This window comes from Rhinatrema bivittatum, chromosome 6 (assembly GCF_901001135.1).
Source record: "Rhinatrema bivittatum chromosome 6, aRhiBiv1.1, whole genome shotgun sequence".
NCBI lineage: Eukaryota > Metazoa > Chordata > Amphibia > Gymnophiona > Rhinatrematidae > Rhinatrema > Rhinatrema bivittatum.
The window spans coordinates 6,055,883-6,083,178 of NC_042620.1; the positions used below are offsets into that span (position 1 = coordinate 6,055,883).

General features: G+C 44.3%; 1 protein-coding gene across 2 annotated transcripts in view; it reads left to right on the plus strand.

The window, feature by feature from the left end:
- Nucleotides 1–27,296, plus strand: part of LOC115093364 (rac GTPase-activating protein 1-like) — a gene marked incomplete at its 5' end in the record, with an annotated part of 97,334 nt that overhangs the window by 52,010 nt on the left and 18,028 nt on the right. For both annotated transcript variants that reach the window (XM_029605006.1, XM_029605007.1), the window contains 4 exon segments: nucleotides 4,701–4,899; nucleotides 6,152–6,257; nucleotides 6,373–6,505; nucleotides 7,436–7,559. In XM_029605006.1, the coding sequence (XP_029460866.1) occupies nucleotides 4,701–4,899; nucleotides 6,152–6,257; nucleotides 6,373–6,505; nucleotides 7,436–7,559 (562 nt within the window).

The following is a 27,296-nucleotide window of genomic DNA, read 5'->3' on the forward strand; positions in this document are numbered from 1 at the left end:
TGTAAATGAGAGAAAGAGAGGACATGTTTGTAAGCATGTGAATGAGAGTCTGTGTGTGAGAAAAAGACAGCATGTATTTATGTGATTGAAAGCCTGTGTGTGTAAGCGTGAAAAGATAGACAGCATGTGTGTAAATGTGTAATTAAGAGCCTATATAAGTGAGAGAGAAAAAACATGTGTATATGTGAGTACTGAGAGCATGTGTGTATAGGTGTGTCATTGAGAGCCAGTGTGAGAGAGAGTGCTGGTATGTGACTGAGAGAGGAGAAAGTTCCAAGCAAACCACCCCACCTCCTGCTAATTCAGAACAATCTCAGGAGACCTGGATATCAAACGTTCCCAGGTATGCAGAGCAAAAAAAAATTTGTATCCTTATTTTTCATTACTGGGTCTTTGTGTCTGCTATTTTGAAATATTTTGTTGGTATCTGGAAATGTTTTATATGAGTTTTTAATTATTGGATATTCCACTCATCAGCTGTTTCGAAATATGTTCTTTTTGTTAGTACAGTTTTACTGCTGATTTTATATTTCTTGATTTGTTTTATAAGGATGGGTGATGTTTCTTTTTTCCTTTGTTACACTGCATACAGAGACTCTGGCTTGTTGCAGTTTCCAATTCAGTTTTTGTCTGCATGCTTCTTGTTATGCGTTTTGGTCTCTTTATTCTATGTTAGGTGAGGGACAGCACGTGATTCAGGTGAGGTTCTCTGCTGGCGTGTAGTTTCTGTGTAGGACTCTATAGCAGCCTGACTTGGTTCGTTTTCCTAATAGGACAGTGGTTCTCAACCTTTATAGTTCTGTGACCCTGTTAATACAATTCCCCACTATGTGGCGACCCCCAACCATAAAATTATTTTCGTTCATAGGCCTAAGTAACTGTACTGTATATACCGTATTTTCCGGCGTATAAGACGACCCCCAACTTTTATACTGCGAGTATATCCCAAACTCTATATTTTAACTGTAAGACTACCCCTCTTCCAACGCATTCCAACATTTACAGCAGGAGGGAGTGACTCGAGGAGTGAGGGCGCGCTGCCCGATTGGCCGGTGCTGGGCAAAAGGGGCTTGCTTCAGCAAGCCCCTTTTGCCCAGCCCCGGCCAATCGGGGAGTGAGGGAGCGCAGAATGAACTTTTTTACTGCATCCGGTCAGGGGAGAGAGTGACTCGAGCGACAAAAAACCCATATTTCCGATGGTCTCTTAGGCCAGTGGTCCCCAACCTTTTTTGCACCAGGGACCGGCTTCAAGCAAGACCATTTTTCCATGGCAGGGCGGGGTAGGGGTGGGGCTTTGGTCATTTGGGGGCGGGGTTATGGAGGGGGTTGGATTTTAGTGCACACTTATCATTTAATTATGACATAATGTGAATGTGACTCAACTCACCATAGGTTCTCACATGCGTGACACACTGACCCATGATCGTCACAGGGCTAGATGTAAAAGTACAGTTTGTATCCACGGGAACCCCCCTGACCCCCAATAATGGATGTAAAGCAGAATTATGACATTCCCCATACAACTCACCCTACAAAAAAGATATTCTGGTCTGGTGACATCTCAGTAACAGCAACTCAAACTCCTTCTACTTCCAGGCTCAATAGCCCTACTTATGAAAAGACAGCAGTTTACCACCAATGCATGTCCTCTTGAGAAAACACAACAAATAAGACCGATACAAACGCTTACATGCTAGAAAAATATTTCATCTCGGTAACAGACACAGAACCGACCTAACATACTCCCAGGATCTGTAGTAATGCACATAAACTAATCCACACACAGTTACACCTGTATTATGGAATACACTCAAACAGGAGCAAACCTATCTATGAAAAGGCAACACTACAAATATTAAATCAGGCCCTAAACACCAATACCCCTCCTATTAGGAAGACAGAACTAGCAAGCAGCTATAGATCCCCACACAGAAATAATTGTATAACTATACTAATAAGCAGAATAAATGTTTCAAAACAGCTATGAACAGAATAACATCCAACAATTAAAAACTCATAAAATCTATTAAACATTCTCCAAACACCAATAAAATATTTCAAAAAAGCAGACATCACACAATTAAAATGGCAGTCAAGAAAAATAAACTTAAAAAGCCACCTTTACTTACCCCCTCCAGCAGCTCTCCTACTCCCCTTCCCTGCAGGCCGTGGCACACACCAGAAGCAGCAGTAGAAGCTAAGCTCTATACTTATGGTCGGGCTTCTCCCTCCCATGATGTGTCTCACACACACCCAGGTTTCTCACTCCCATGCTCACTCTTCACATGCACAGGCTTCTCATTCCCATAATCACTTTCTCTCTGTTACACACACACATACCAGTCTCTCTCATTTCCATGCTCACTCTCCATGTGCACAGGCTTCTCATTCCCTGAATCACATTCTCTCACATTCACACACACCAGCCTTTTTCTCTCACACACACCGTCACCTTACCAAGCAGTCTCTCTCTCTCATGCATGCACACTCACCCAGGCTTCTCACTCCCATGCTTTCTTTCACCCCCACAACACCAGGCTTCTTACGCCCATGCTTTCCCACATACCCAGATTTCTCACTTCCATGCTTTTTCTCTCTCACACACACACATCAGTCACCTCCCTAACTAATGTCTCACACTCTCACATACACATCAGTCATCTCCTTGAGTAGTCACTTTCATTGTCTCTCACATACACACACACACACATCAGCTCTCTGACCAGTCAATCACACACAGGCTGGCTGGCTGGCTGCTTCTCACTCTTTCTCTCACTCACTTCCTCTTCTTCTCCTCCTCCAGCCCCCGCAGGCCAAGAAAGAAGAATTCCATCGGCCGCGGGAGGCTCCTGCTGCTGTCTCCTTTCTCGATTACCGGCTGCTTCAATTGCTCGGGGACCGACGCTGCAGCCGCCGCTGCTACTTTATCACGCGGCACGGCTCTTTCTCCTTCCCGCGCACCGCTCCGTGTATCACTTCCTGTTCCGGGTCACGGGGGGGGCAGGCGCGGGTGCTACAGCTTCTTCTAGCACCGCTGCCGTTCCCACTGGGCTTGAACGTGCTGACAGCCCGGCGGCAACGGCAGCGGGAGAGACCGGGAGCGCGCGACACACCTGCCGGTGCTTGGCGGTGCCGCGGACCGGCAAAAACTCCCACGGCCCGGTCCCAGTCCGCGGACCGGTGGTTGGGGACCCCTGCCTTAGGCGACCCCTAGCAAATCGTCATTCGAACCCCAAAGGGGTCGCGACCCACAGGTTTGAGAACCGCTGTAATAGGAGATGTATTGGTGTCTTAAGGCCTGGTGTAATATTTTCAGAGACTTATTGTACTTTAAAGTGTGATCTTACATAAAATGCACACATTTACTTGTATTTAGTTTTAAACATATTGTATGGCTCTCATGGAATTACATTTTAAAATATGTGGCGTTTATGGCTCTCTCAGCCAAAAAGGTTCCTGACCCCTGCTATAGCCTTTGCTGCAGTAAGGGTTTGCAGTGGTTGTTTTGGTTTCATCACTTGTACTTGTACTTCTGTAGGCACTGTTGGTTGTACTCTGTGGCTGCTACTAGTACTACTAGTGCCTTCCCTTCCCCTCTCCTCTGAGATAACAGGATTTGGCTGAGACACAGATGAAACTGGCATATCCTCCCCAAGCTAAACTTCTTGCTGCTTGACATAGCTGTCTCTCCTGCTGACGTTTGGGATTTGAAAAAATTCCTCTATCTTAGTTGGAGGACTCACTGTTTGTCTAGCAAATCCCCTGCCAACGACTGCGGGCTTCCCACATCCATTGCCTGACATGATGGATTTTTTTTTCTGCTGCAGTACTGGATGAAAGGTGTTGTCAGTTAATCTTTATTAAAATTTGGTGGTGAGTTATACTGTTGGTATTGACATGAACACACTTAATAAATTTACTGTCGAAGATATTAATCTTTGTGTTTAAAAAAACCTTTCTTTAAATGTCTCTCCAGAACACTGCTAAATGCTATGTCCCAGATGCAAAATCCTCCAGCAAACGATTGCAATGGAACTACAATCTGTTTGTCCCAAGCTCATACAGGATCAGCTTCAATCCATTGTCAATGCCAGCTGTTTGTTTAATCTCTGTTTCACCAGTCCATGGCTGCATCAGGAGGTGTTTCTTATGGGTCTGGCCTTCTCTTTCCCATCAGACTACCCCTAGGTGGCCCAGTTGATCCAATGAGCCCCTTGTGACTTCTTCCAGCATTCCTACTGAATCTAAATACAAGAGTTGACATTCTCATGCTGTCCCCTCTTTCAAACACCTCCAGCACACGGTTCCTCCATTACAGCATCCAGAATGGCTGGGGGGCCTGATGACCTCACACCATTCCTGGGACTTGACAGTAACTTCTCTGGAGACACCATCACGGCTTCCTGCAGGGCTTCCAAGGACATTGCCAAGGCAGCTGGAGTTGATATCACATTACAAAATGATTAATTGGGCCAACAGGTGAACTCCTGGGCTCTGAGGGATATTCCTGGAGTTCATCCTTCCTCACCATAACAGGTTAAAAATAAAATTGAATTTTAGACTCAGAGCAGTGTGGAACAAAGTTAGTCTAATCCACATCTTGGATCGCAGCAAAGTCTATCATCCAGTGGTTCTGGTTGGTTGAGGTTTTTATCATTGGGCTCCTTCCTAACTCCATTTTTGGTGCTTTGCATTAACAGAAAGGAATTTACCGTGTGCCAGGCTGTGATCGGCAGGTGAAGGAGCTGAGGCAGAAGATGCTGCATGGAAAGGGTGACGTGGACCTGGGAAGAGTGCAGGACATTCATGTGGTGTGTGGAGTGCTGAAGGACTTCCTGCGCAACCTGCGAGAGCCACTGGTCACCTTCCAGCTGCACTCTCACTTCATGGAGGCAGCAGGTATACAGCACACGCTAGTACAGGGGGTGGGAGGGGGCAGCAGGGAGACAGCACACGCTAGTACAGGGGGTGGGAGGGGGCAGCAGGGAGGCAGCACACGCTAGAACAGGGGGTGGGAGGGGGCAGCAGGGAGACAGCACACGCTAGTACAGGGGGTGGGAGGGGGCAGCAGGGAGACAGCACACGCTAGTACCGGGGGGTGAGAAGGGGCAGCAGGGAGACAGCACACGCTAGTACCGGGGAGTGGGAGGGGGGAGGAGGGAGGCAGCACACGCTAGTACCGGGGGGGGGGAGGGGGGAGGAGGGAGGCAGCACACGCTAGTACCGGGGGGTGGGAGGGGGGAGGAGGGAGACAGCACACGCTAGTACCGGGGGGGTGGGAGGGAGACAGCACACGCTAGTACCGGGGGGTGGGAGGGGGGAGGAGGGAGACAGCAGGTATAGAGGAATCCCTGGTACTGGGGGCGGGAGGAGGAGGGAGGCAGCAGGTATAGAGGAATCCCTGGTACTGGGGGCGGGAGGAGGAGGGAGGCAGCAGGTATAGAGGAATCCCTGGTACTGGGGGGCGGGAGGAGGAGGGAGGCAGCCGGTATAGAGGAATCACTGGTACTGGGGGCGGGAGGAGGAGGGAGGCAGCAGGTATAGAGGAATCCCTGGTACTGGGGGGCGGGAGGAGGAGGGAGGCAGCAGGTATAGAGGAATCCCTGGTACTGGGGGCGGGAGGAGGAGGGAGGCAGCAGGTATAGAGGAATCACTGGTACTGGGGGCGGGAGGAGGGAGGCAGCAGGTATAGAGGAATCACTGGTACTGGGGCAGGAGGAGGAGGGAGGCAGCAGGTGTACATCATACATGGGCACTGGGAATGGGGGCTTTCACAGCATGCGGATATATTCAGGGTTGCTAATTGGCCTCAGTTCCTACTGATCCATTCCCACTTTTCTCCCACTGCTTGCATGGATTTGTCCTACTTTTCTCAGAAAAATCCAATAGAGACCCAGTTGCCTACATGAACTTGCAGTTGTGGGGTGTAAAATGAGGACTAGATCAGCCTGTCCTGCGAATCCGCAGCCAGCTGAAGCATGAGAGATACTGAATACCCACGATACCCTTGCACGCTAATGGTGTTAATACCCACGGGGGCAAGGAAGCATGCACAGGTGGAGGAAAGCTGGAAGAAATCTGTTCCCTGGGGCAAGGGAAGGGCGTATTAGCCTTGCTTTCTGAAAATGTTGCTCTCTTTTCTGTTCTGAAGAGATTGTGAGTGATGCAGACAACAGAGCGGAGATGTGCCAGGTCATAAGAAAACTTCCCCCAGCAAACCGAGAGACTCTGGCATTCCTCATCCTGCACCTGCACAGGTAGAGCATCACCTTGCTTGCTGGGAAGCTCCGTGCAGTGCATTGTATCCCGGTCTAGCGTTCCCTTGTGCTGCAGCTCACACAGGTGTCTGAAGATCCATAACTTCTCTCGCAGGGTAATGCAAAGCCCAGACTGTAAAATGAACCAGACGGGCCTGGCTCGCGTGTTTGGACCCACAATTGTTGGTCACCGTGTAGTGGATCCGAGTCCCCTGATGATCATGCAAGACACACCCCGCCAGTCCAAGGTACAAATGCACAGACTGTTTCAAAAATAACTTTACAAATGAGACATCCATAATATAGCAAAAGAATCCGGATTTGGTTTCAGTTTGTGTAAATAAATGTAAGGTTTTGACTATATGTGGAAGGTCATACTGTAGTAATGGAGCGTGTACATATAGTCTGTAAAACTGGACTGGAATAAGATAAATGTGAGGATAATGTAATTGCTGAGGGCTAATTTTGGTTCCTAGAAAGTTCCTGAGGCTCCCAGCATTTCGTACAGAGGTCACATCAGGCAGGAAGAGCTCGGGTGCCCTCCTGTTGCCAGCCTCATAGCATCCTTTATTTATTCCCTGGTCAACACATCTCAAAAAAGATGTAATTGTGATGGAGAAGGTACAGAGAAGGGCAACCAAAATGATAAAGGGGATGGAACAGCTCCCCTATGAGGAAAGACTGAAGAGGTTAGGGCTGTTCAGCTTGGAGAAGAGACGGCTGAGGGGGGATATGATAGAGGTCTTTAAGATCATGAGAAGTCTTGAACGAGTAGATGTGACTCGGTTATTTACTCTTTCAGATAATAGAAGGACTAGGGGGCACTCCATGAAGTTAGCATGGGGCACATTTAAAACTAATCGGAGAAAGTTCTTTTTTACTCAACGCACAATAAAGCTCTGGAATTTGTTGCCAGAGGATGTGGTTAGTGCAGTTAGTGTAGCTGGGTTCAAAAAAGGTTTGGATAAGTTCTTGGAGGAGAAGTCCATTAACTGCTATTAATCAATTATACTTAGGGAATAGCCACTGCTATTAATTGCATCAGTAGCATGGGATCTTCTTAGTGTTTGGGTACTTGTCAGGTTCTTATGGCCTGGATTGGCCTCTGTTGGAAACAGGATGCTGGGCTTGATGGACCCTTGGTCTGACCCAGCATGGCATGTTCTTATTCTCCTTAGGTGGTGGCCTCTCTGCTGTCGCTGCCGGTGGAATTCTGGAACCAGTTCCTTTCCAGTGAGCAGGAAAACCTCCCAGCTTCGGTGTCTGGCTGTAAAGTGCAGGATGAGAGGAAGGAGGATCAAAGTGAGTGCTCAGATACTCCCTTACTCATGACCAGGTACAGATAGGGGAGCAGTCTTTTATCCAGGTTGTCAGAAGGCATTGATAAAGTCCCTCCGGGGAAACTCCTCATGAAATTAGTCCTGGACTAGGAGGCGATGTCCTGGGAGGAACAGGAAGGTTGGGAGGATGGAGGATGTTGCCTTGTAGTCTGGATCACCCATGTCACCTGACTATGGTCTGCATGAAAATATGAGCAGCTGTATTTTTGTGTACAATGTATACATGAACAGGCGCTCGTGTCTGTGACAATAACAAACAAAACAGCACAATGAGCAAGGGTAAATAATCTTCCCCCAGCTAATGGGGAAATATTATATACAAAGGCCTAGCAAAACCTCTCACTTTCCTGGATGAGCACCCTCTCATCTCTCCAGTCGATGGCTGCAAGCGTTACCTCGGGCAAGGGCTGACAATGGTACCAGAGATTTTTGTCACTCTGAGATTGGTCTTCCTCAAGTGATCTGTTCCACGGTTGGAAGAGAATCTGCCCATCCCGCTGGGTGCTGGTCTTATCCCGCTGTCTGGACAGGAACTATCCAGGTTTCTTTGACTAACCTGCCTTGAAATATTGTTAAACAGTAGTTTTTTTTTCTTATCAGTTTATTTTTCAGGTCTACTCTGAAATGTTGGGCCCTTGTCTTTTGTAGTTGCTACTGGTAAACGCCACATTGTACAGACATTGTCTGTCTGTCTGTCTTTCTCTCTCTGATATGAAACTATTAGCACTGCAGTTCTAAAGAAAACATTCTGTTGGACACCAGAATCATCATAAATCTGCATAAATATCATGCAAATAAAAATAATCCTATAATAATTTAGTTAGAAACACTACTGTCCAATCAGTATAAAATGTGAGTACCTCAAAAGCTAACAGTGCACTTGTATCCATGAGGTCTATAAAAGTTTATTCTGTGTGCAAAAACTGAATCTGGGCAGATGCCAGGTTTTTCCAAATTTCAGTCACTGTGCTGCCTAGTACTGTGCTTATCTGCTAGTGCCACGTTTCACTGGTCAGTCTTTTAACTCCCTAACTACCACCTGGCTGTAAGTGCTGGTCTTATCCTTTAAGTCTTGTTTTCCATCTTGCATTCTGTACTTTTGTGTTTGTGACCTTGAAGTTTACAGTTTACTCGACCAGGGGAAGGGGACTGCAATGGCAGAGCTGTGCGCTGAGGACGGGGGCTACCTGACTGCCCAGACTCCTGTAATTTTTTTCTTTCCCTGTACGTACCCGGATCAGTCCAGACCATGGGTTAAGCTCCCGTTCCAGCAGGTGGAGACAGAGCAGAGTTCTGAGGCTGCCCATATAAGGACGGAACCCACCCAGGAACCCTCAGTATTTGTCTGTCTCCAGCAGGTGGAGACAGACCAGAGTTCTGAGGCTGCCCATATAAGGACAGAACCCACCCAGGAACCCTCAGTGTTTGTCTGTCTCCAGCAGGTGGAGACAGACCAGAGTTCTGAGGCTGCCCATATAAGGACGGAACCCACCCAGGAACCCTCAGTGTTTGTCTGTCTCCAGCAGGTGGAGACAGACCAGAGTTCTGAGGCTGCCCATATAAGGACGGAACCCACCCAGGAACCCTCAGTGTTTGTCTGTCTCCAGCAGGTGGAGAGAGACCAGAGTTCTGAGGCTGCCCATATAAGGACGGAACCCACCCAGGAACCCTCAGTGTTTGTCTGTCTCCAGCAGGTGGAGACAGACCAGAGTTCTGAGGCTGCCCATATAAGGACGGAACCCACCCAGGAACCCTCAGTATTTGTCTGTCTCCAGCAGGTGGAACAGCTCACCCTTTGGTTCCCTGTTTAGCTTGCCCTCTGTAGTCTTTCTTCTTCTTTCTCTGGGGCAAGCTCACGCATGTACATTTACTTTACTTCTTAATTGTTTTAAAAAAAAAAACGAGAAAAGCTTTCCTTTTGTCAGTTTTTCTCTGACTAACTGTGTCAGGGCAGACAGTTCTGTCTCCCTCGCTCTTGGGGTTCCTAGGGGGGCTTTGCCCCTTGATTTCTGTCAGCCCAGGTTCCCTTCCCGGTGATACTGGTGGTGCCAGTCCCTCTCCCCACGTTTGTATCTGCTGCCGTGCCCCGAGATGCCCATACCTCGGTGCAGCTTCAGGGAGGATTATTATACCCCTGCCTCTGTGAATGCAGTGAATTATTAATGTGAATAAACTGTCTTTGTTTTCCCAAGCTTTCACAGAATATATTTTTTACTTGTCTTTGTTTAAATTAAAGGCAGCAGTTTGATTTTGTGAGGAGGGAGCGGTTCAATCTCCCGCCCAGCTCCTCAGGGGCTCCCAGCTCAGCTGTTTTCAATTAGCTTTACCCCCGCTTTCCTGCTCAATGCTGCGGCCACCTTGCTGTTTAGCTTGTGGAGAGTCGGCCTCCCGACTCTCCTGCGATGGGGTATGCTCCAGGTGAATTTCGGGGGGTGAAGGCTCCTCTTCTGAACCGCCAAATTTTAGACTTCGGGGAAGGGCTCCCCGACGTGTTTCTAAGCCGTTCCCGTCCCAGGAACGCTCGTTAGCAGTGGCCATTTTGGGTGTTTCAGATGAAACACTTCAGGCTTCTCCGGGGGCTGGGGATCTGATTTCCCCCCCCCCGATTTGAGCCCGATTCACTCTCGGGGGGGGGGGGGGGGAGGGGCTTGGATCCCCCTTCACCTCCCCGCCCCCCTCCCCCCATGAAAAATTCGGCCCGGACCCATTTTTCCTCGGAATTTGTCCTTTTAATGCAGGAATCGTACTTGGCCAGCTTGCTTATTTGTTTATTTTTTGGTTTTTTTATGTACCAATCTTCTTGCATTGGATGCAAATCAAACCGGTTTACAGTGAAACAATTCAACTTGCCTAAGAGCATTACATGGAACGAAGAACATAGAACAAATAAGAGTGCTTGTGAGATTTACATAAAAACGAAGAACATTTAAAAACCTTAGGTAACGTGATTAATAGTAAACTTCTTATACGAGATATATGTAAAAGAGCCATATATACAAGATATATGTAAAAGAGCCATATATACGAGATATATGTAAAAGAGCCATATATACGAGATATATGTAAAAGAGCCATCAACGTTAAACGAAATCAAGCGGATAATTGTCTCGATTGAGAGAGAATACTGGGGAGGGAGTATGAGGGTGGACAAGGGGAAGGGAAAAATGGATGGGGCAAGTGGATAAGAAGGTGGAGGATAGGGGAGGATTACAGAGGGAGGTGGACCCCCCCTCCCAAATTGTTCCCCTTCCTCCGAAACCTGCTCTCTTTCCTGTGCCATCCCCTGATGTTCCGGACCCTCAGGGCCTGGTTAGGGTTCGTGTGGTCCCGGGTGCTCCCCCTCCCCCGGCGGACCCCCCTCCCCCCCCAGCCTCCTTTAGACCTGCTTGAGCTAGGGGACGATGATACCACAGCTCAAGCCCCCACACTAGAGGGCAACGATCCCTGTGTCCTGCGCTTATTTCGGCGGGAGGAACTGGAGCCCCTTATTCCCTTCGTTCTCCAGGAACTGGGAATTGAAGCCCCACCAGATGATTCTGTGGCGGCAGCGATGACACCAAACGCGGACCCGGTCCTGGCGGGACTCAGGGCGTTACCGCGTACTTTCCCGTTTCATCCAATGCACCGTTTGCTTCTCCTCCGGGAATGGGAGTCCCCAGAGACGGGGCTTTGAGTTGGTAGGGTTATGGATAAGCTCTACCCGCTCCCTGAGGACTGCCTGGACATGTTAAAGATTCTTCTGTCACCGCGGTCAGGAAACGTACCACCATTCCTGTGGGGGGCGCTACAGCATTACGGGATGTACAGGACCGTAAGCTTGAATTTTATTTGAAACGCATCTTTGAAGTTTTGGCTCTCGGAGTCTGGGTGACTATTTGCAGCAGTCTCATGCAGTGGGCAAGCCTTAGGTGGATGCAACAGTTACTCAGCACCCAGGACCTCCCGTCTGCAGAGGCTGAGCAAGCTGAACGCTTGGAGGGCGCTATAGCCTATGGGCGGATGCCCTCTATGACTTGCTTCGTGTCCGGGCAAAGGCTATGGTTTCTGCGGTCTCGGCCAGGCGTCTTCTTTGGCTATGTAATTGATCAGCTGATGATAATTCAAAAGCTCAGTTGGGCACTCTTCCTTTCAAGGGCAAGTTGCTTTTTGGTGAGGACCTGGAGCAGCTTATTAAATCCTTGGGTAAGAACAAGGTCCACAAGCTGCCAGAGGATTGTCCCAAACAGTCAGTCGTTTTTTGTTGTTGTTTCCGACTCGCACTCGCTTTAAGGGAAACTGCGGTTACAGCACCAGGGCTTCCCCAGGGGTGGTGTCTCCAGGTCCCAGTCTTGGTGCCATTCCTTTTGCGGCCGTCGAAGCTTCCGGGATGGCCATCAGCAACACAGGACCACTAAGTCAGCTCTCCAATGAGATTCGGCCGGTCTATTCCTCCGAACGAAACTTAGGTGGGCGTCTTTCTGTTTCTCGAGGAGTGGGCCAAAATCACATCCGATCTCTGGGTCCTCGAGGTGATAGAACACGGCTACGCATTAAAGTTTGCCAGGGACCTGCCGGATCTATATATCGTGTCCCCTTGCGGCCGTTCCAAGCGACCTGCGGTCTGTCACACCCTGTTGAGACTTCAGGATTTGGGGGTGATCCTTCCGGTACCGGTGCAAGAACAGGGCGCCGGCCAGTATTCAATTTACTTCGTTGTTCCCAAAAAGGACGATTCCTTTCACCCCATCCTGGATCTCAAAAGCGTCAATCGGGCCCTGAAGGTTCCCTGTTTCAAGATAGAAACCCTGCGCGCGGTGTTTGCGGCGGTCCATCCCGGCGAGTTCGCTTCCCTTGATCTGACAGAGGCTTATTTTCACATCCCCATCCGTTGGGAACATCAAAGATTCCTTCGCTTTCAGATCCTGGACCAGCACTTCCAGTTCCGGGCCCTTCCCTTCAGTCTCGCCACCGCTCCCCGCACCTTCACCAAGATCATGGTAGTCATTGCGGCAGCTCTCAGACGAGAAGGGATTTTAGTCCATCCTTATCTAGAAGATTGGTTGGTAAGGGGCAAGTCTGCTGCTCTCTGCACGCACAAGATAAACAGAGTTTTAGCCCTACTCACATCTCTCGGCTGGATAATCAACTACTCCAAAAGCAATCTTCGGCCCTCACAAGAGCTGGAATTCCTTGGTGCTCTTTTCAACACTCGGGTCAGGAAAGTTTTTTTTTTTTTCTTTCGGACTTGCGGACTCTCAACCTGATCGATCAGTTGAACACTTTTGTCTCTCTACTGCTTCCCACGGCGTGGGATTACCTGCAAGTTTTAGGGACCATGGCTTCCATGATCGATCTGGTCCCCTGGGCGTTTGCTCATATGCGTCCTTTACAGAAAGCATTGTTATCCCGTTGGAAACCGATGTCCGAGCAGTACCAAGAGATTCTTCCTCTCTCCGACTCTACCATAGCCAATATACAATGGTGGTTCTCCCCGGCACATCTTCTCAAGGGGATGCCTCATTTGACTCCCTCTTGGGTCATTGTGATGACAGATGCCAGCCTCTCTGATTGGGGGGCTGTCTGCCAATCTCAAATGACTCAAAGTTTCTGGTCCCTCTCCCAGTCTCGGTGGCACATCAATCGTCTAGAAGCCCGAGCGGTTCGCCTGGCTCTCAAATTTTTTTCTTCCTCTGATTCGCCACAAAGCGGTCCGGGTGCTATCGGACAATTCCACCACGGTGGCTTACATAAATCGACATGGGGGGGGGGGACTGGAAGTCATCTAATGGCGCTAGAGGCCAGCAAGCTCTTTCTCTGGGCAGAGAGGCACTTGGATCGCCTGGCAGCCTCCCACATAGCGGGCAAGGAGAATATTCAAGCCGATTTTCCTCCAGTCGACAACATCTCAATCCCGGCGAGTGGGAGCTGTCAGACGAAGCGATGGACCTAATCGTGCACAGGTGGGGTCCCCCTCACCTGGACCTCATGGCGACGCTATCCAATGCCAAGGCTCCCCGGTTCTTCAGCCGGTGGAGGGAGCATTGTTCGGAAGGGGTGGATGCGCTGGTTCTTCCCTAGCCCTACGACGTTCTTCTCTACATATTTCCACCGTGGCCATTAGTGGGGAAGGTTCTACGCAGAATAGAATTCCATCGCGGTCCGGTCATTCTCGTGGCCCCCGAATGGCCCTGCCGGCTGTGGTTCGCGGATCTGGTGAATCTCACTGTGGACAGACCTCTTCATCTCGGTCACCTGTCCCATCTTCTGCGGCAGGGTCCCGTATTTTTCGACTAGGCGGATCGCTTCTGTCTAGCGGCATGGCTTTTGAATGGAGACGTTTGAGACAAAGAGGATATATGGTTGAAGGTATTGCCACACTCCTCAGGTCTCGCAAACAGTCGACATCGCTTACCTACATCCAGGTCTGGAAGGTTTTTGAAAACGTCTGCGAGGAGTTGGGTGTTTCGGCATGTTCGCCTTCGGTTGCGGTTATTCTCGCTTTTCTTCAGTGTGGTCTCTCCAAGGGTCTTTCAGTTAGCTCCCTGTGAGTTCAGGTTTCGGCTCTTGGTTCCCTCCTGGGCTCTATCGAAGGTCGGGCAGTCGCCTCTCATCCGGATGTTGTACGTTTTCTCAGGGGCACTAAGCACCTGAAACCGCCTGTCCAGTCTATTTGTTCTTCGTGGAGTTTTAAACTTTGGTTCTTTGAGCTCTTTGTTCGGCACCGTTCAAGCCTCTCCGTTGAGCCACTCTCAAAGACTTGACTCTCAAGACTGTCTTCTTGGTCGCTATTTGCTCTGCCAGGAGGGTGTCTGAGCTTCAAGCTCTATCCTGTAGAGATAGAGCTTGAAGGTAAGATATACAAGAGCATTTAGTTACACAGTATATACCCCCGATATTTCTTGTATATCGGGGGTAGATATAAAAGCTCTTGTACATCTACCTTGTATATCTACCCCCGATATTTCTTGTATATCGGGGGTAGATTTACAAGAGCGTTTAGTTACACAGTTCATTCAATTGTTTGTTATTTTGTTGGTTTAAATTAAATTACTAGTTATCCTGTTACTTGCTTGATCAAGCTCTATCTCTACAGGAGCACGAAGATACGGTCTCTCTCAAGACCGTACCTTCTTTCTTACCTAAGGTTGTTTCGTCTCTTCATGTTAACCAGTTTGTGGAACTTCCTGCTTTTTCGCCAGAGGATATCATGGCGTCTGGTAATAGTGATCTTCGTTGTCTCGATGTCAAACGAGTCTTATTGCACTATCTTGAGGTCACTAATGATTTTCGGGTTTCCGGCCACCTTTTTGTCCTGTGGAGTGGACCCAACAGGGGGAAGCAAGCTTCTAAGGCTACGATTGCTTGCTGGTTGAAGGAGGTGATTTCTTCGGCCTACATTTATTTGCAAGGGCCGACCAGTTCCTGAAGGCCTAAAAGCTCATTCTTTACGTTCTCAAGCGACTTCTTGGGCAGAGTCTCAATCAGTGTTGCCGCAAGAAATATGTAGGGCGGCTACATGGAAATCTCTTCATACTTTTGCTCGTCACTACTGACTCTATGTTTAGGCTCCATCCTTTGGTTCCTTTGGTCGCCAGGTGCTTCGAGCGGGACTGTCTGGGTTCCACCATTTGTAGGGAAGCTTTGGTACATCCCATGGTCTGGACTGATCCTGGTACGTACAGGGAAAGGAAAATTAGTTCTTACCTGATAATTTTCGTTCCTGTAGTACCACGGATCAGTCCAGACACCCGCCCGTTCTTCTGGCCGCTCGAATTTTCTTCCTGTTTATGATTTTTTCCTTCTTATAGGACTCTTTCTTTTTTGATCCCTGCATCATCTTCTGGAATCTACTAATAGGCACCGGAAGCATCGTTACGATGATCGGGGGTAGATATACAAGAGCGTTTAGTTACACAGTTCATTCAATTGTTCTGTTATTTTGTTGGTTTAAATTACTTGCTTGATCTTGTATTTTCTGCTTTGACAATGGTTATACTGAGGGTTCCAGGGTGGGTTCCGTCCTTATATGGGCAGCCTCAGAACTCTGGTCTGTCTCCACCTGCTGGAGACAGACAAATACTGAGGGTTCCAGGGTGGGTTCCGTCCTTGTATGGGCTTCCCTTAGAACTCTGGTTTGTCTCCACCTGCTGGAACGGGGGCTTAACCCATGGTCTGGACTGATCCGTGGTACTACAGGAATGAAAATGATCAGGTAAGAACTAATTTTCCTGTATGCTTTCAGCATTGTACATGCACATGAGCAGTACTGTGTGTCCATTATCTTTTCTGGCAAAACATTCACTACTTTCCAACAAGCTATGTGCTGACCTTGTACTATAATGGAGTATAAGTTGTTTGTTTTCTCTCTAACATCTTTGTTCGCCACATTTCGATATACTTCATCTTCACCATCCTCGGTACTAAATTCTGATCATGCTCTTACACTAAATGTCCCTATAAAGCTGCTTAACACAAATACGTTTTACAATGAATTCAACCAAGCACAAAGCTGCATCCTATAACTATGAATCAATATAAATGTATTTCTCTCATTAGGAGTTACTGTAAATTAACCCTTCATGTCACACTGAAATTCATCTGCAAAACCTCTCCCCAACTCAGACTGTTCCTGAAAACTGTGTCAGAAGTGGAAACTGACTGTCCCATAAAAACAAGATTATAAATGGGGGGGCTGATTCTAGCACCAGGTTCCAGTATCCTATTTTCACCAGAATAACCTAGACTTCAATGTTTAGTGCTATAAAAAGCACAGGCAAATTTTAAAGCATTAGTTTTTCTTTGGTCTGAAGAGAGACAAATGACAATCATGCTTATAGGACGTTGCGCTGACCGTTTTGGGGAAAGGAAATCTTTTACACTCTTCCTCATGCTCATCAGCACCACATTGAGCGCCTGTTGAGAGAAGTTCAGGCATCTTAAGTTGAAATAAGTATTGGAAGTTGGATAATGGTTGTCAGTTCAGAAACAAATCATAACTCAGAACTGCCTTAAATCGAGGACTTTTTATAAGTTAAACTCTAAATTGGCAATTCTGTAGTCAAGGTTTGAGGCCCCAAGAGGACACAATTGTCTGTTAAGATGGATAAGAACATAACAAGTTACCCATATTGGGTCAGAACAAGGGTTCATCGAACCCAGCATCCTGTCTACAACTCTAGCTAATCCAGATTGCAAGTTCCCAAACATCAAGTGGATCCCATGCTACTGATGCCAGCAACAAGCAGTGGCTATTCCCTAAGTATAATTGATTAATAGCAGGTAATGGACTTCTCCTCCAAGAACTTATCCAATCCTTTTTTAAACACAGCTATACTAACTGCACTAACCACATCCTCTGGCAATGCATTTTAGCATTTAATGGTCCATTGAATGAAATAATTTTCTTCAATTGTTTTAATTGTACTACTTGCTAACTTCATGGAGTGCCCATTAGTCCTTGTATTATTTGAAAGAGAATAACCAATTTATATTAACCTATTCTAGTCCTCTCATGATTTTGTAGACCTCCATCATAACCCCCTCAGCCATCTCATCTCCAAGCTGAACAACCCTAACCTCTTTAGCCTCTTTCTCATAGGGAAGCTGTTCCATGCCCCTTATCATTTTGGTTGCCCTTCTCTGCAGCTATCATTTTTTTTTTTTTTTTTTTTTTTAAAGATGCGGTGACCAGAACTGCACACAGTATTCAAGGTGCGGTCTCACCATGGAGCGATACAGAGGCATTGACATTTTCCGTTTTATTAACCATTCCCTTCCTAATAATTCCTAACATTCTGTTTGCTTTTTTGACTGCCGCAGACACTGAGCCGACGATTTCAATGTGTTATCCACTATGACACCTAGATCTTTTCTTAGGTTCCACATTAGAAATTACCACCTAACTTCATGTAATTAGAGCATGGGCTATTTTTCCCTATATGCATCACCTTGCACTTGTCCACATTAAATTTCATCTGCCATTTGGATGCCCAATCTTCCAGTCTTGCAAGGTCCTTTGGCATTTTATCACAGTTTGCTTGTAATTTAACTACTTTGAATAATTTTGGCATCTGCATTAATCCTGTTAGGATTTTATAAGGGAATTTTCTGCTGAGAGTTGGTAGGGATGTGTTAAATGCTCTATCAAATGCAATATTAGATATCAATTTGCAATTTCAATCTTTTATAGTATTTTATTTTTACAAGTAGACATAGTTGCTAATACTGTGGCCCAGAATATTTTGGCTACTTTAGGGATGGGTGGAAGATACAGGTGCAGGTGTGCACACATCAAGGGGAGCATATAGAAAACATTATATTTGGATCTAATGATATTGGGAGGTGGTGGCAATTTAGATTTTAAGGCCTCAATAGAGGTACCAAGGTCCAACCATCATGTATTGTGGTTTGGTGTGGGTTTCATCTTACATAAGATGTGCCATACTAGGTCAGACCAAGGATCCATCGAGCCCAGTATCCTATTTCCAACAGTGGCCAATCCAGGTCACAAGTACCTGTTAAGTTCCCAAACATTAGATAGATCACAAGCTACTATTGCTTATTAATTACCGTCATAGCAGTTTATGGATTTATCCTCTAATAACTTATCCAAACCTTTTTTAAACCCAGTTACTCTAACTGCTGTAACCACGTCATCTGGCAATGAATTCCAGAGCTTAACTATGCACTGAGTGAAAGAATTTTCTTCAATTTGTTTTAAATGAGCTACTTGCCAACTACATGGATTGCCCCCTGATCTTTCTATTATCTGAGAGAGTAAATAGCTGATTTACATTAACATGTTCAAGTTATTTCATGATTTTGTAGACTTCTATCATATCCCCCCTCAGCCGTCTCTTCTCCAAACTGAACAGCCCTAATGTCTTCAGCCTTTCCTCACAGGGGAATTGTTCCATCCCCTTATTTTGGTAGCTCTTCTCTGTACCTTCTCCATCACAATTATATCCTTTTTGAGATGCAGTGACCAGAATTGTACACAGTATTCAAGGTGCGGTCTCACCATGGAGCGATACAGAGGCGTTATGACATTTTCCATTTTATTAACCATTCCCTTCCTAATAATTCCCAACATTCTGTTTGCTTTTTTGATCGCCACAGCACACTGGGCCGACTATGATGCATAGATCTTTTTCCTGGGTGGTAACTCCTATGATAGAACCTCATTGTGTAACTACAGCAAGGGTTATTTTTCCCTATGTGCATCACCTTGCACTTGTCCACATTAAATTTCATCTGCCATTTGGAAGCCCAATCTTCCAGTCTCACAAGATCCTCCTGCAATTCATCACAATCCGCTTGAGATTTAACTACTCTGAATAATTTTGTCATCTGCAGATATGATAACCTCACTCGTTGAACCCCTTTCCAGATCATTTATAAATGTATTAAAAAGCACCGGTCCAAGTACAGATCCCTGAGGCACTCCACTGTTTACCCTTTTCCACTGAGAAAATTGTCCATTTAATCCTACTCTCTGTTTCCTGTCTTTTAACCAGTTTGTAATCCACGAAAGGACATCGCCTCCTATCCCATGACTTTTTAGTTTTCTTAGAAGCCTCTCATGTGGTACTTTGTTGAATGCCTTCTGAAAATCCAAATACACTACATCTACCAGTTTACCTTTATCCACATGTTTATTCACCCCTTCAAAAAATATAGGAGATTTGTGAGGCAAGACTTCCCTTGAGTAAATCCATGCTGGCTGTGTCCCATCAAACCGTGTTTATCTAAATGTTTTGTGATTTTATTCTTTATAACAGTTTCCACTATTTTTCCCAGCACTGAAGTCAGGCTCACTGGTCTAAAATTTCCCAGATCATACCTGGATCCCTTTTTAAATATTGGGGTTACATTGGCCATCTTCCAGTCTTCAGGTACATCAGATGATTTTAATAATAGGTTACAAATTCTTACTGTTAGGTCTGAAATTTCATTTTTTAGTTCCTTCAGAACCCTGGTGTGTATACCATCCGGTCCAGGAGATTTTACTACTTTTCAGTTTGTCAATCGGGCTTACCACATCTTCTAGGTTCACCATGACTTGGCTCAGTTGATCCAAATTATCCATGAAAACCTTCTCTGAAATGGGTATCTCTCCAACATCCTTCAGTAAACACTGAAGCAAAGAAATCGTTTAATCTTTCCGCGATGGCCTTATCTTCTCTAAGTGCCCCTTTAATCCCTTGATCATCCAATGGTCCAATTGACTCCCTGGCAGGCTTTCTGTTTCAGATATATTTTTTAAAGTTTTTACTGTGAGTTTTTGCTGCTATGGCCAATTCCTTTTCAAATTTTTTCTTAGCCTGTCTTATCAATGTCTTACATTTAACTTGCCAATGCTTATACTTTATCCTATTTTCTTCTGATAGATCCTTCTTCTAATTTTTGAATGAAAATCTTTTGGCTGAAATAGCTTCTTTCACCTCCCCTTTTAACCATGCCGGTAATCGTTTTGCCTTCTTTCCACCTTTCTTAATGCATGGAATACATCTGGTCTGTGCTTCTAGGATGGTCTATAGGTCAGGGTTGTGGGTAGAATATAGAATTGAGTGTTTTTTGTGAAAATCTGCATGATTCTGTGAATGAGTAGAGATCCTTTGGCAGAACAATTGGTCAAACAATAGTATGAGGTTTCCCCAAGGCCTGAATGTTGCTCTTTTGTCCTTCCACTATATTCAAATTTTTTCAATATTTGTTTGTTTACTAGAGAGTGAATGGCTCAGAAAAACTGTGTACATCAGCCTAAGAGGGGATGGAGGTTAACTGGAGACATGATAATGGAACCATGCTCCTTTAGGGAAAAATCTGGAGCAGATGCTATGTACTTAATCACATCACCACCTCCAATTAGGCATGCATTAAGTGAGAGTTGACTGGTAAACAGCTATGAGGTGGAAGTATTGTGTAATGGGGAAGATGGAGTGACACTGTTCAAAGGAGGCCAGTGTTTGAAGGAGTGGTGATCTTCTTTGAGGAGATGAGGAATCTGGGAATCAAGCTTGATTGTGGTTTGCTTGAGTCCTGGATTTCATTTGTATGGGGGAGGGCTGATATGAAATTGATAAGGCAATTATGGTAATAGTTAGAACTTGCTGTAGTAAGATCGGTTGTTCTTGCTCTGGTTATAAGTACAATTGATTTGTTGTAATGCTCTTTAGACTGGGTTGCCCATAAAATTGGTGATAAGGCTTCAAACTTTGCAGAATGTTGCAGTCACAGTAGTAACTGGGTGCACTAGGAAAGTGAGTGCACGTTTGCTGCATGGGTTACACTGGTTGGCAGTGGTAGAAACGGGCAGAATTTTACTGCTTTTGACACTTGCATTTTGGTCTCTGAAAGGGAAGGGGGCTAATGTATTAACAAAATTGATTGAAGTGCTACATACTTGGCAGGAAGATACTTTCAAGTCAAGGGTATCTATTGGATGTTATGTCATTTTAGACTATGAGGTTGGTCTTCTTTAGAAGCAAAGGTCTTCTCTGTGATGGTCCCTGAACTCTGTGTAACAGCCTCCCACTGGAAACTAGGCAGGAATGGAACATCCTGACCTTTTGGACAACAGGTCAAGGCCGCCTTATTTCCAATGACTGAGTGCTGGCTTTGTGGGTGGCTGGGCTGCAGAAAACTATAAATAGTGTAGAAATGCATTGGTCTCTTTAATATGTGGCAGGAGTACTGAGATTATCTTGGTTAGGATGAGGGGTTTGTTTTTTTTTGTGTTAATGTATTTTGGTATGATTGTGTATAGATGCTTCTTGGATTCATGGAGGTTCCGGGAGGTAGTGTATCCATTTTTATAAATAAATGCCTCAGTGTGGAGTGGTAACAGGTTAAAAGATAAGAGCAAAGTCAGTTTTTCCAATGAAGAGAGGCGAGTAGTGGAATGCCCCAGGGATGAAGCTGGTTTAACTTATTAATGATCTGGAAAAGGGAACCATGAGTGAGGGGATGGAATTTGCAGAAGGCAGAGGTTAATGTTCAAAGCTGTATACACTGATAACTTGCAAGTTATCTATCTAAATGGCAAGTTTTTGAATAAGGAGCCACTTATCTGGCTAGATTTTAGCCAGATAAAGTTATCTGGGAGGTGGGGAGGACACATTTTTAAGTAATTTCCCAGGGAAGGAGGAGTTAGGGCTGCTGCCAATATTTTCAGTAATACTTAAATTTGGAAGGGTTTGGGAGAGTGGATACTCGGTCATCAGACTGGAAGGCCCGCAGTAAGGGTTTTTTTTTTTTGTTACTACGTAAGTGCCACGTCACCTTTTGAAGATATCCAGTTAAGTTGGAGGTTATCTGAGCAACGAGGCTGGATAACTTTAGAGCTAACCAGCCATATTCAAAAGCTGGTTAGTTGGATTTAAAGGTTAACCAGTTGTCCTGCTGAATATCCATTCTTAAGCTTAATTTATCCGGCTACCCTTAACCAGATATCTTGTCTACTCACCAGCTTATGGAATATGGACCTCAGATTAAAATATGAATAAACTGAGGAATTGCAGGAGGAGCCTGGGGAACTGGGTAGTCCATAGGAGGATCATAAATACTTTTCAAAATTAAATGTGGAAGAGTGCAAAGTAATTCTAACTGTAGGTACACAATGCTGGCTTACCACCTAGGAAAAGAAACAAACATAATGACAGCAGACAAGGACCAAATGGTCTATCCGGTCTACCCAGCAAGCTTAAGGTAGTAATTGCTGCTCTGTGCAGGTTACCCCCCAAGCCTTATGATAGCCCATAAAAACTGCAGCTAGTAACATTTTTTTCAGGGTGGTTGAGCTTTCTTGAAAATTCAGACAGCGCTGCTTGAAGTGCTTTGCTTATGGACTTGGCCGTAGAAGCCGTCCTGTGTTTTTTTCCCCTTTGTCTGCATATCAGGACCTTGGCGACATTGCAGACAACATGTTGAAGCCTTCAGTTCAGTGTGGCAGGGGTCAAGAAAGCAAATGGAATATTAGGAAAATAAAATAAAATATCATCACGCCTCTGCTTAAATCCATGAAGCCCAAACACCAATTCTATTGGGTACAGTACTGGCTGAACTAGAGAAGACAACCCAGTGATGGAGGGGATGGAAGAAAGGCTAAGCAAGTGAGGACTCTTCCTCTGGGAGAAGACTTGATTGAAGGGAGACTGCAGTAAAGTTGAATAAAATCATGAGTGGTGTGGAGGGCCAGTAGTTTCCTGGCATGGAAAGTGCACCAGCTCTACATATACTTCTCTCCACCCCTATGACCAGCAGATGGAGGGGAGAGGAGTTTTTTTTCAAGGAGGCCATTTCAAGCATTGCCATTTTCCACCTAGGACTCTTCTTAACTGAAACAACCAGGTCCCTTTCCATGTCTCGTTGCATAGATAAGCATAATACACACACAAACTTTCTTCAAGAAAAACATGAAGACACTGCTAAGGTTACAATAAAACAGAATCCATCAATATGCACCAAAATATATCAAAATACATTGCAACTTAAATCAGCATGAAAATCAAATATAAATGCATATAAAACTATATATAAATTAACATCCATCCCAAACTTATAAACTCCTACCCCACTGGCCCTCTCTCACTAAGGGCCTGGAACAACATCCACCCTCTGGTTTCCAAAACATAATGTTCTCATCATTAATAGACTTAGTATAATGTACTATTTATTTATTTATTTATTTATTTATTTATTTATTTATTTAAGATTTTTATATACCGACCTTCTTAATACAAGTATCAAATCAGGTCGGTTTCCAAAGAACAAAACTGTCGCGGTTAAGGCGTTACAATAAACAGAGTTTCTGAAAATAGGAACATCAATAAATATTACATAAGCAACAGTAACTCGACAAAGTAACGTGGATAAATATGGGTACTAGCTAAATAGGGGTAGTGTAACTTGGGATATACATTTAATAGAAAAATGTGTAGATGGGCGCAAACATGAGTAGTGCAAGAGCTCGATGAACTAATGCATCAACAGAAGAGTGTATTCAATACAGGTGGACTGTCCATATCGTGGGTGGTCAAGGAGCTTGAGGAGGACTATTTTTTTTTACATGTAGTACTACATGTAAAAAAATTTTTTTACATGTAGTAAATTTTTACATGTAGTACTAATAACTAACCAAAACATAATGTACTCATCATTAATAGACTTAGTATAATGTACTAATAACTAACCAAAACATAATGTACTCATCATTAATAGACTTAGTATAATGTACTAATAACTAACCAAAACATAATGTACTCATCATTAATAGACTTAGTATAATGTACAAATAACTAACCAAAACATAATGTACTCATCATTAATAGACTTAGTATAATGTACTAATAACTAACCAAAACATAATGTACTCATCATTAATAGACTTAGTATAATGTACTAATAACTAACCAAACATAATGTACTCATCATTAATAGACTTAGTATAATGTACTAATAACTAACCAAAACATAATGTACTCATCATTAATAGACTTAGTATAATGTACTAATAACTAACCAAAACATAATGTACTCATCATTAATAGACTTAGTATAATATACTAATAACTAACCAAAACATAATGTACTCATCATTAATAGACTTAGTATAATGTACTAATAACTAACCAAAACATAATGTACTCATCATTAATAGACTTAGTATAATGTACTAATAACTAACCAAAACATAATGTACTCATCATTAATAGACTTAGTATAATGTACTAATAACTAACCAAAACATAATGTACTCATCATTAATAGTCTTAGTATAATGTACTAATAACTAACCAAAACATAATGTACTCATCATTAATAGACTTAGTATAATGTACTAATAACTAACCAAAACATAATGTACTCATCATTAATAGACTTAGTATAATGTACTAATAACTAACCAAAACATAATGTACTCATCATTAATAGACTTAGTATAATGTACTAATAACTAACCAAAACATAATGTACTCATCATTAATAGACTTAGTATAATGTACTAATAACTAACCAAAACATAATGTACTCATCATTAATAGACTTAGTATAATGTACTAATAACTAACCAAAACATAATGTACTCATCATTAATAGACTTAGTATAATGTACTAATAACTAACCAAAACATAATGTACTCATCATTAATAGACTTAGTGTTTGGGTAATTGCCAGGTTCTTATGGCCTGGATTGGCCTCTGTTGGAAACAGGATGCGGGGCTTGATGGACCCTTGGTCTGACCCAGTATGGCATGTTCTTATGTTCTTATCATAAACGACTTCAGCCCTCCAATATCCCTTATTAGTCTAAACAACATTCCACACCAAGCCACAAAAGCACAATTGTAGATGTGTCCTGCCCTGACAGGCTGCTTTCTGTGGGTGGCCTGCAATAACGTTTGGGGACAGGTTCCCCTGGTGTCAGCCTGGCACAGTGTCTGGGTGCAGGAGGATCATGATGGAAATCTCCTCTCCTCAGATCAGTAACTTGCTTCATAATGTCTTCTACCCTTCTGGGCAGGCACCATTTTTTTTTTTTTTTTTTTTTTTTTTTTTTTACACAAAGTCCCCTATGAGAGATTCCTAAGAGAATTAAAAAGTCATGGGATAGGAGGAGATATCCTTTTTTGTGTACTGCAAACTGGTTAAAAGACAGGAAATAGAATAGGATTAAATGGTTAGCTTTTCCAGCGGAGAGTGGTAAACAGTGGAGTGCCTCAGGGATCTGTACTTGGACCAGGGCTTTCCAACGTATTTATAAATGATCTGGAAAAGGGAATGAGTGAGGTGATAAAATTTGCAGATGACACAAAATTATTCCGAGTTCTCAAATCACAAGAAAATTGTAAGAAATTGCAAAAGGACCTTGGGAAGCTGGGCGTGCAAATGGCATATGAAATTTAATGTGGACAAGTGCAAGGTAATGCACATAGGGAAAAGTAACACACAATGTTAGATACCATATTAGGAGTTGCCACCCAGGAAAAGAAAATATAGGTTTCATAGTGAACAATACATTGAAATCATTGTCTGTGCGCTGCAGCGGTTAGGGATTATTAGGAAAGGAATAGTGAATAAAATGGAGAATGTCGTAATACCTTGATCACTCCATGATGAGACTGCATCTCAAAAAAGATATAGTTGCATTGGGAAAGGTACAGAGAAGAGCGACCAAAACAATAAAGGGGATGGAAAAGCTCCCCTATGAGGAAAGGCTAAAGAGGTTAGGGCTGTTCAGCTTGGAGAAGGGACAACTGAGGGGGAATATGATAGAGGTCTTTAAGATCATGAGAGAACTAGAACTGGTAAATGTGAAACCTATTTACTCTGCCAGATAATACAAGAACTAGGGGGCACCATGAAGTTAGCAAGCAGCACGTTTAAAACAAATCTGAGAAGATGTGGTAGGCCTGATTGACAAACTGAAGAGTAGTAAATCACCTGGACCAGATGGTATCCACCCCAAAGTTCTGAAGGAACTCAAAAATGAAATTTCAGATCTATTAGTAAACATTTGTAACCTATCATTAAAATCATCCATTGTACCTGAAGACTGGAGGGTAGCTAATGTAACCCCAATACTTAAAAAGGGCTCCAGGGGCGATCTGGGAAACTACAGACCGGTTAGCCTGACTTCAGTGCCAGGAAAAATAGTGGAAAGTGTTCTAAACATCAAAATCACAGAACATATAGAAAGACATGGTTTAATGGAACAAAGTCAGCATGGCTTTACCCAGGGCAAGTCTTGCCTCACAAATCTGCTTCATTTTTTTGAAGGAGTTAATAAACATGTAGATAAAAGTGAACCGGTAGAGGTAGTGTATTTGGATTTTCAGAAGGCATTTGACAAAGTTCCTCATGAGAGGCTTCTAGGAAAAGTAAAAAGTCATGGATTAGGTGGCAATGTCCTTTCGTGGATTGCAAACTGGCTAAAAGACAGGAAACAGAGAGTAGGATTAAATGGACAATTTTCTCAGTGGAAGGGAGTGGACAGTGGAGTGCCTCAGGGATCTGTATTGGGACCCGTACTTTTCAATATATTTATAAATGATCTGGAAAGAAATACGAGTGAGATAATCAAATTTGTAGATGATACAAAATTATTCAGAGTAGTTAAATCAGAAGCCGATTGTGATAAATTGCAGGAAGACCTTGTGAGACTGGAAAATTGGGCATCAAAATGGCAGATGAAATTTAATTTGGTGCAAGGTGATGCATATAGGGAAAAATAACCCATGCTATAATTACACAATGTTGGATTCCATATTAGGTGCTACAACCCAAGAAAGAGATCTAGGTGTCATAGTGGATAACACATTGAAATCGTCGGTTCAGTGTGCTGCGGCAGTCAAAAAAGCAAACAGAATGTTGGGAATTATTAGAAAGGGAATGGTGAATAAAACGGAAAATGTCATAATGCCTCTGTATCGCTCCATGGTGAGACCGCACCTTGAATACTGTGTACAATTCTGGACGCCGCATCTCAAAAAAGATATAATTGCGATGGAGAAGGGACAGAGAAGGACAACCAAAATGATAAAGGGGATGGAACAGCTCCCCTATGAGGAAAGACTAAAGAGGTTAGGACTTTTCAGCTTGGAGAAGAGACGGCTGAGGGGGGATATGATAGAGGTGTTTAAAATCATGAGAGGTCTAGAACGGGTAGATGTGAATCGGTTATATACTCTTTCGGATAATAAAAAGATCAGGGAGCAC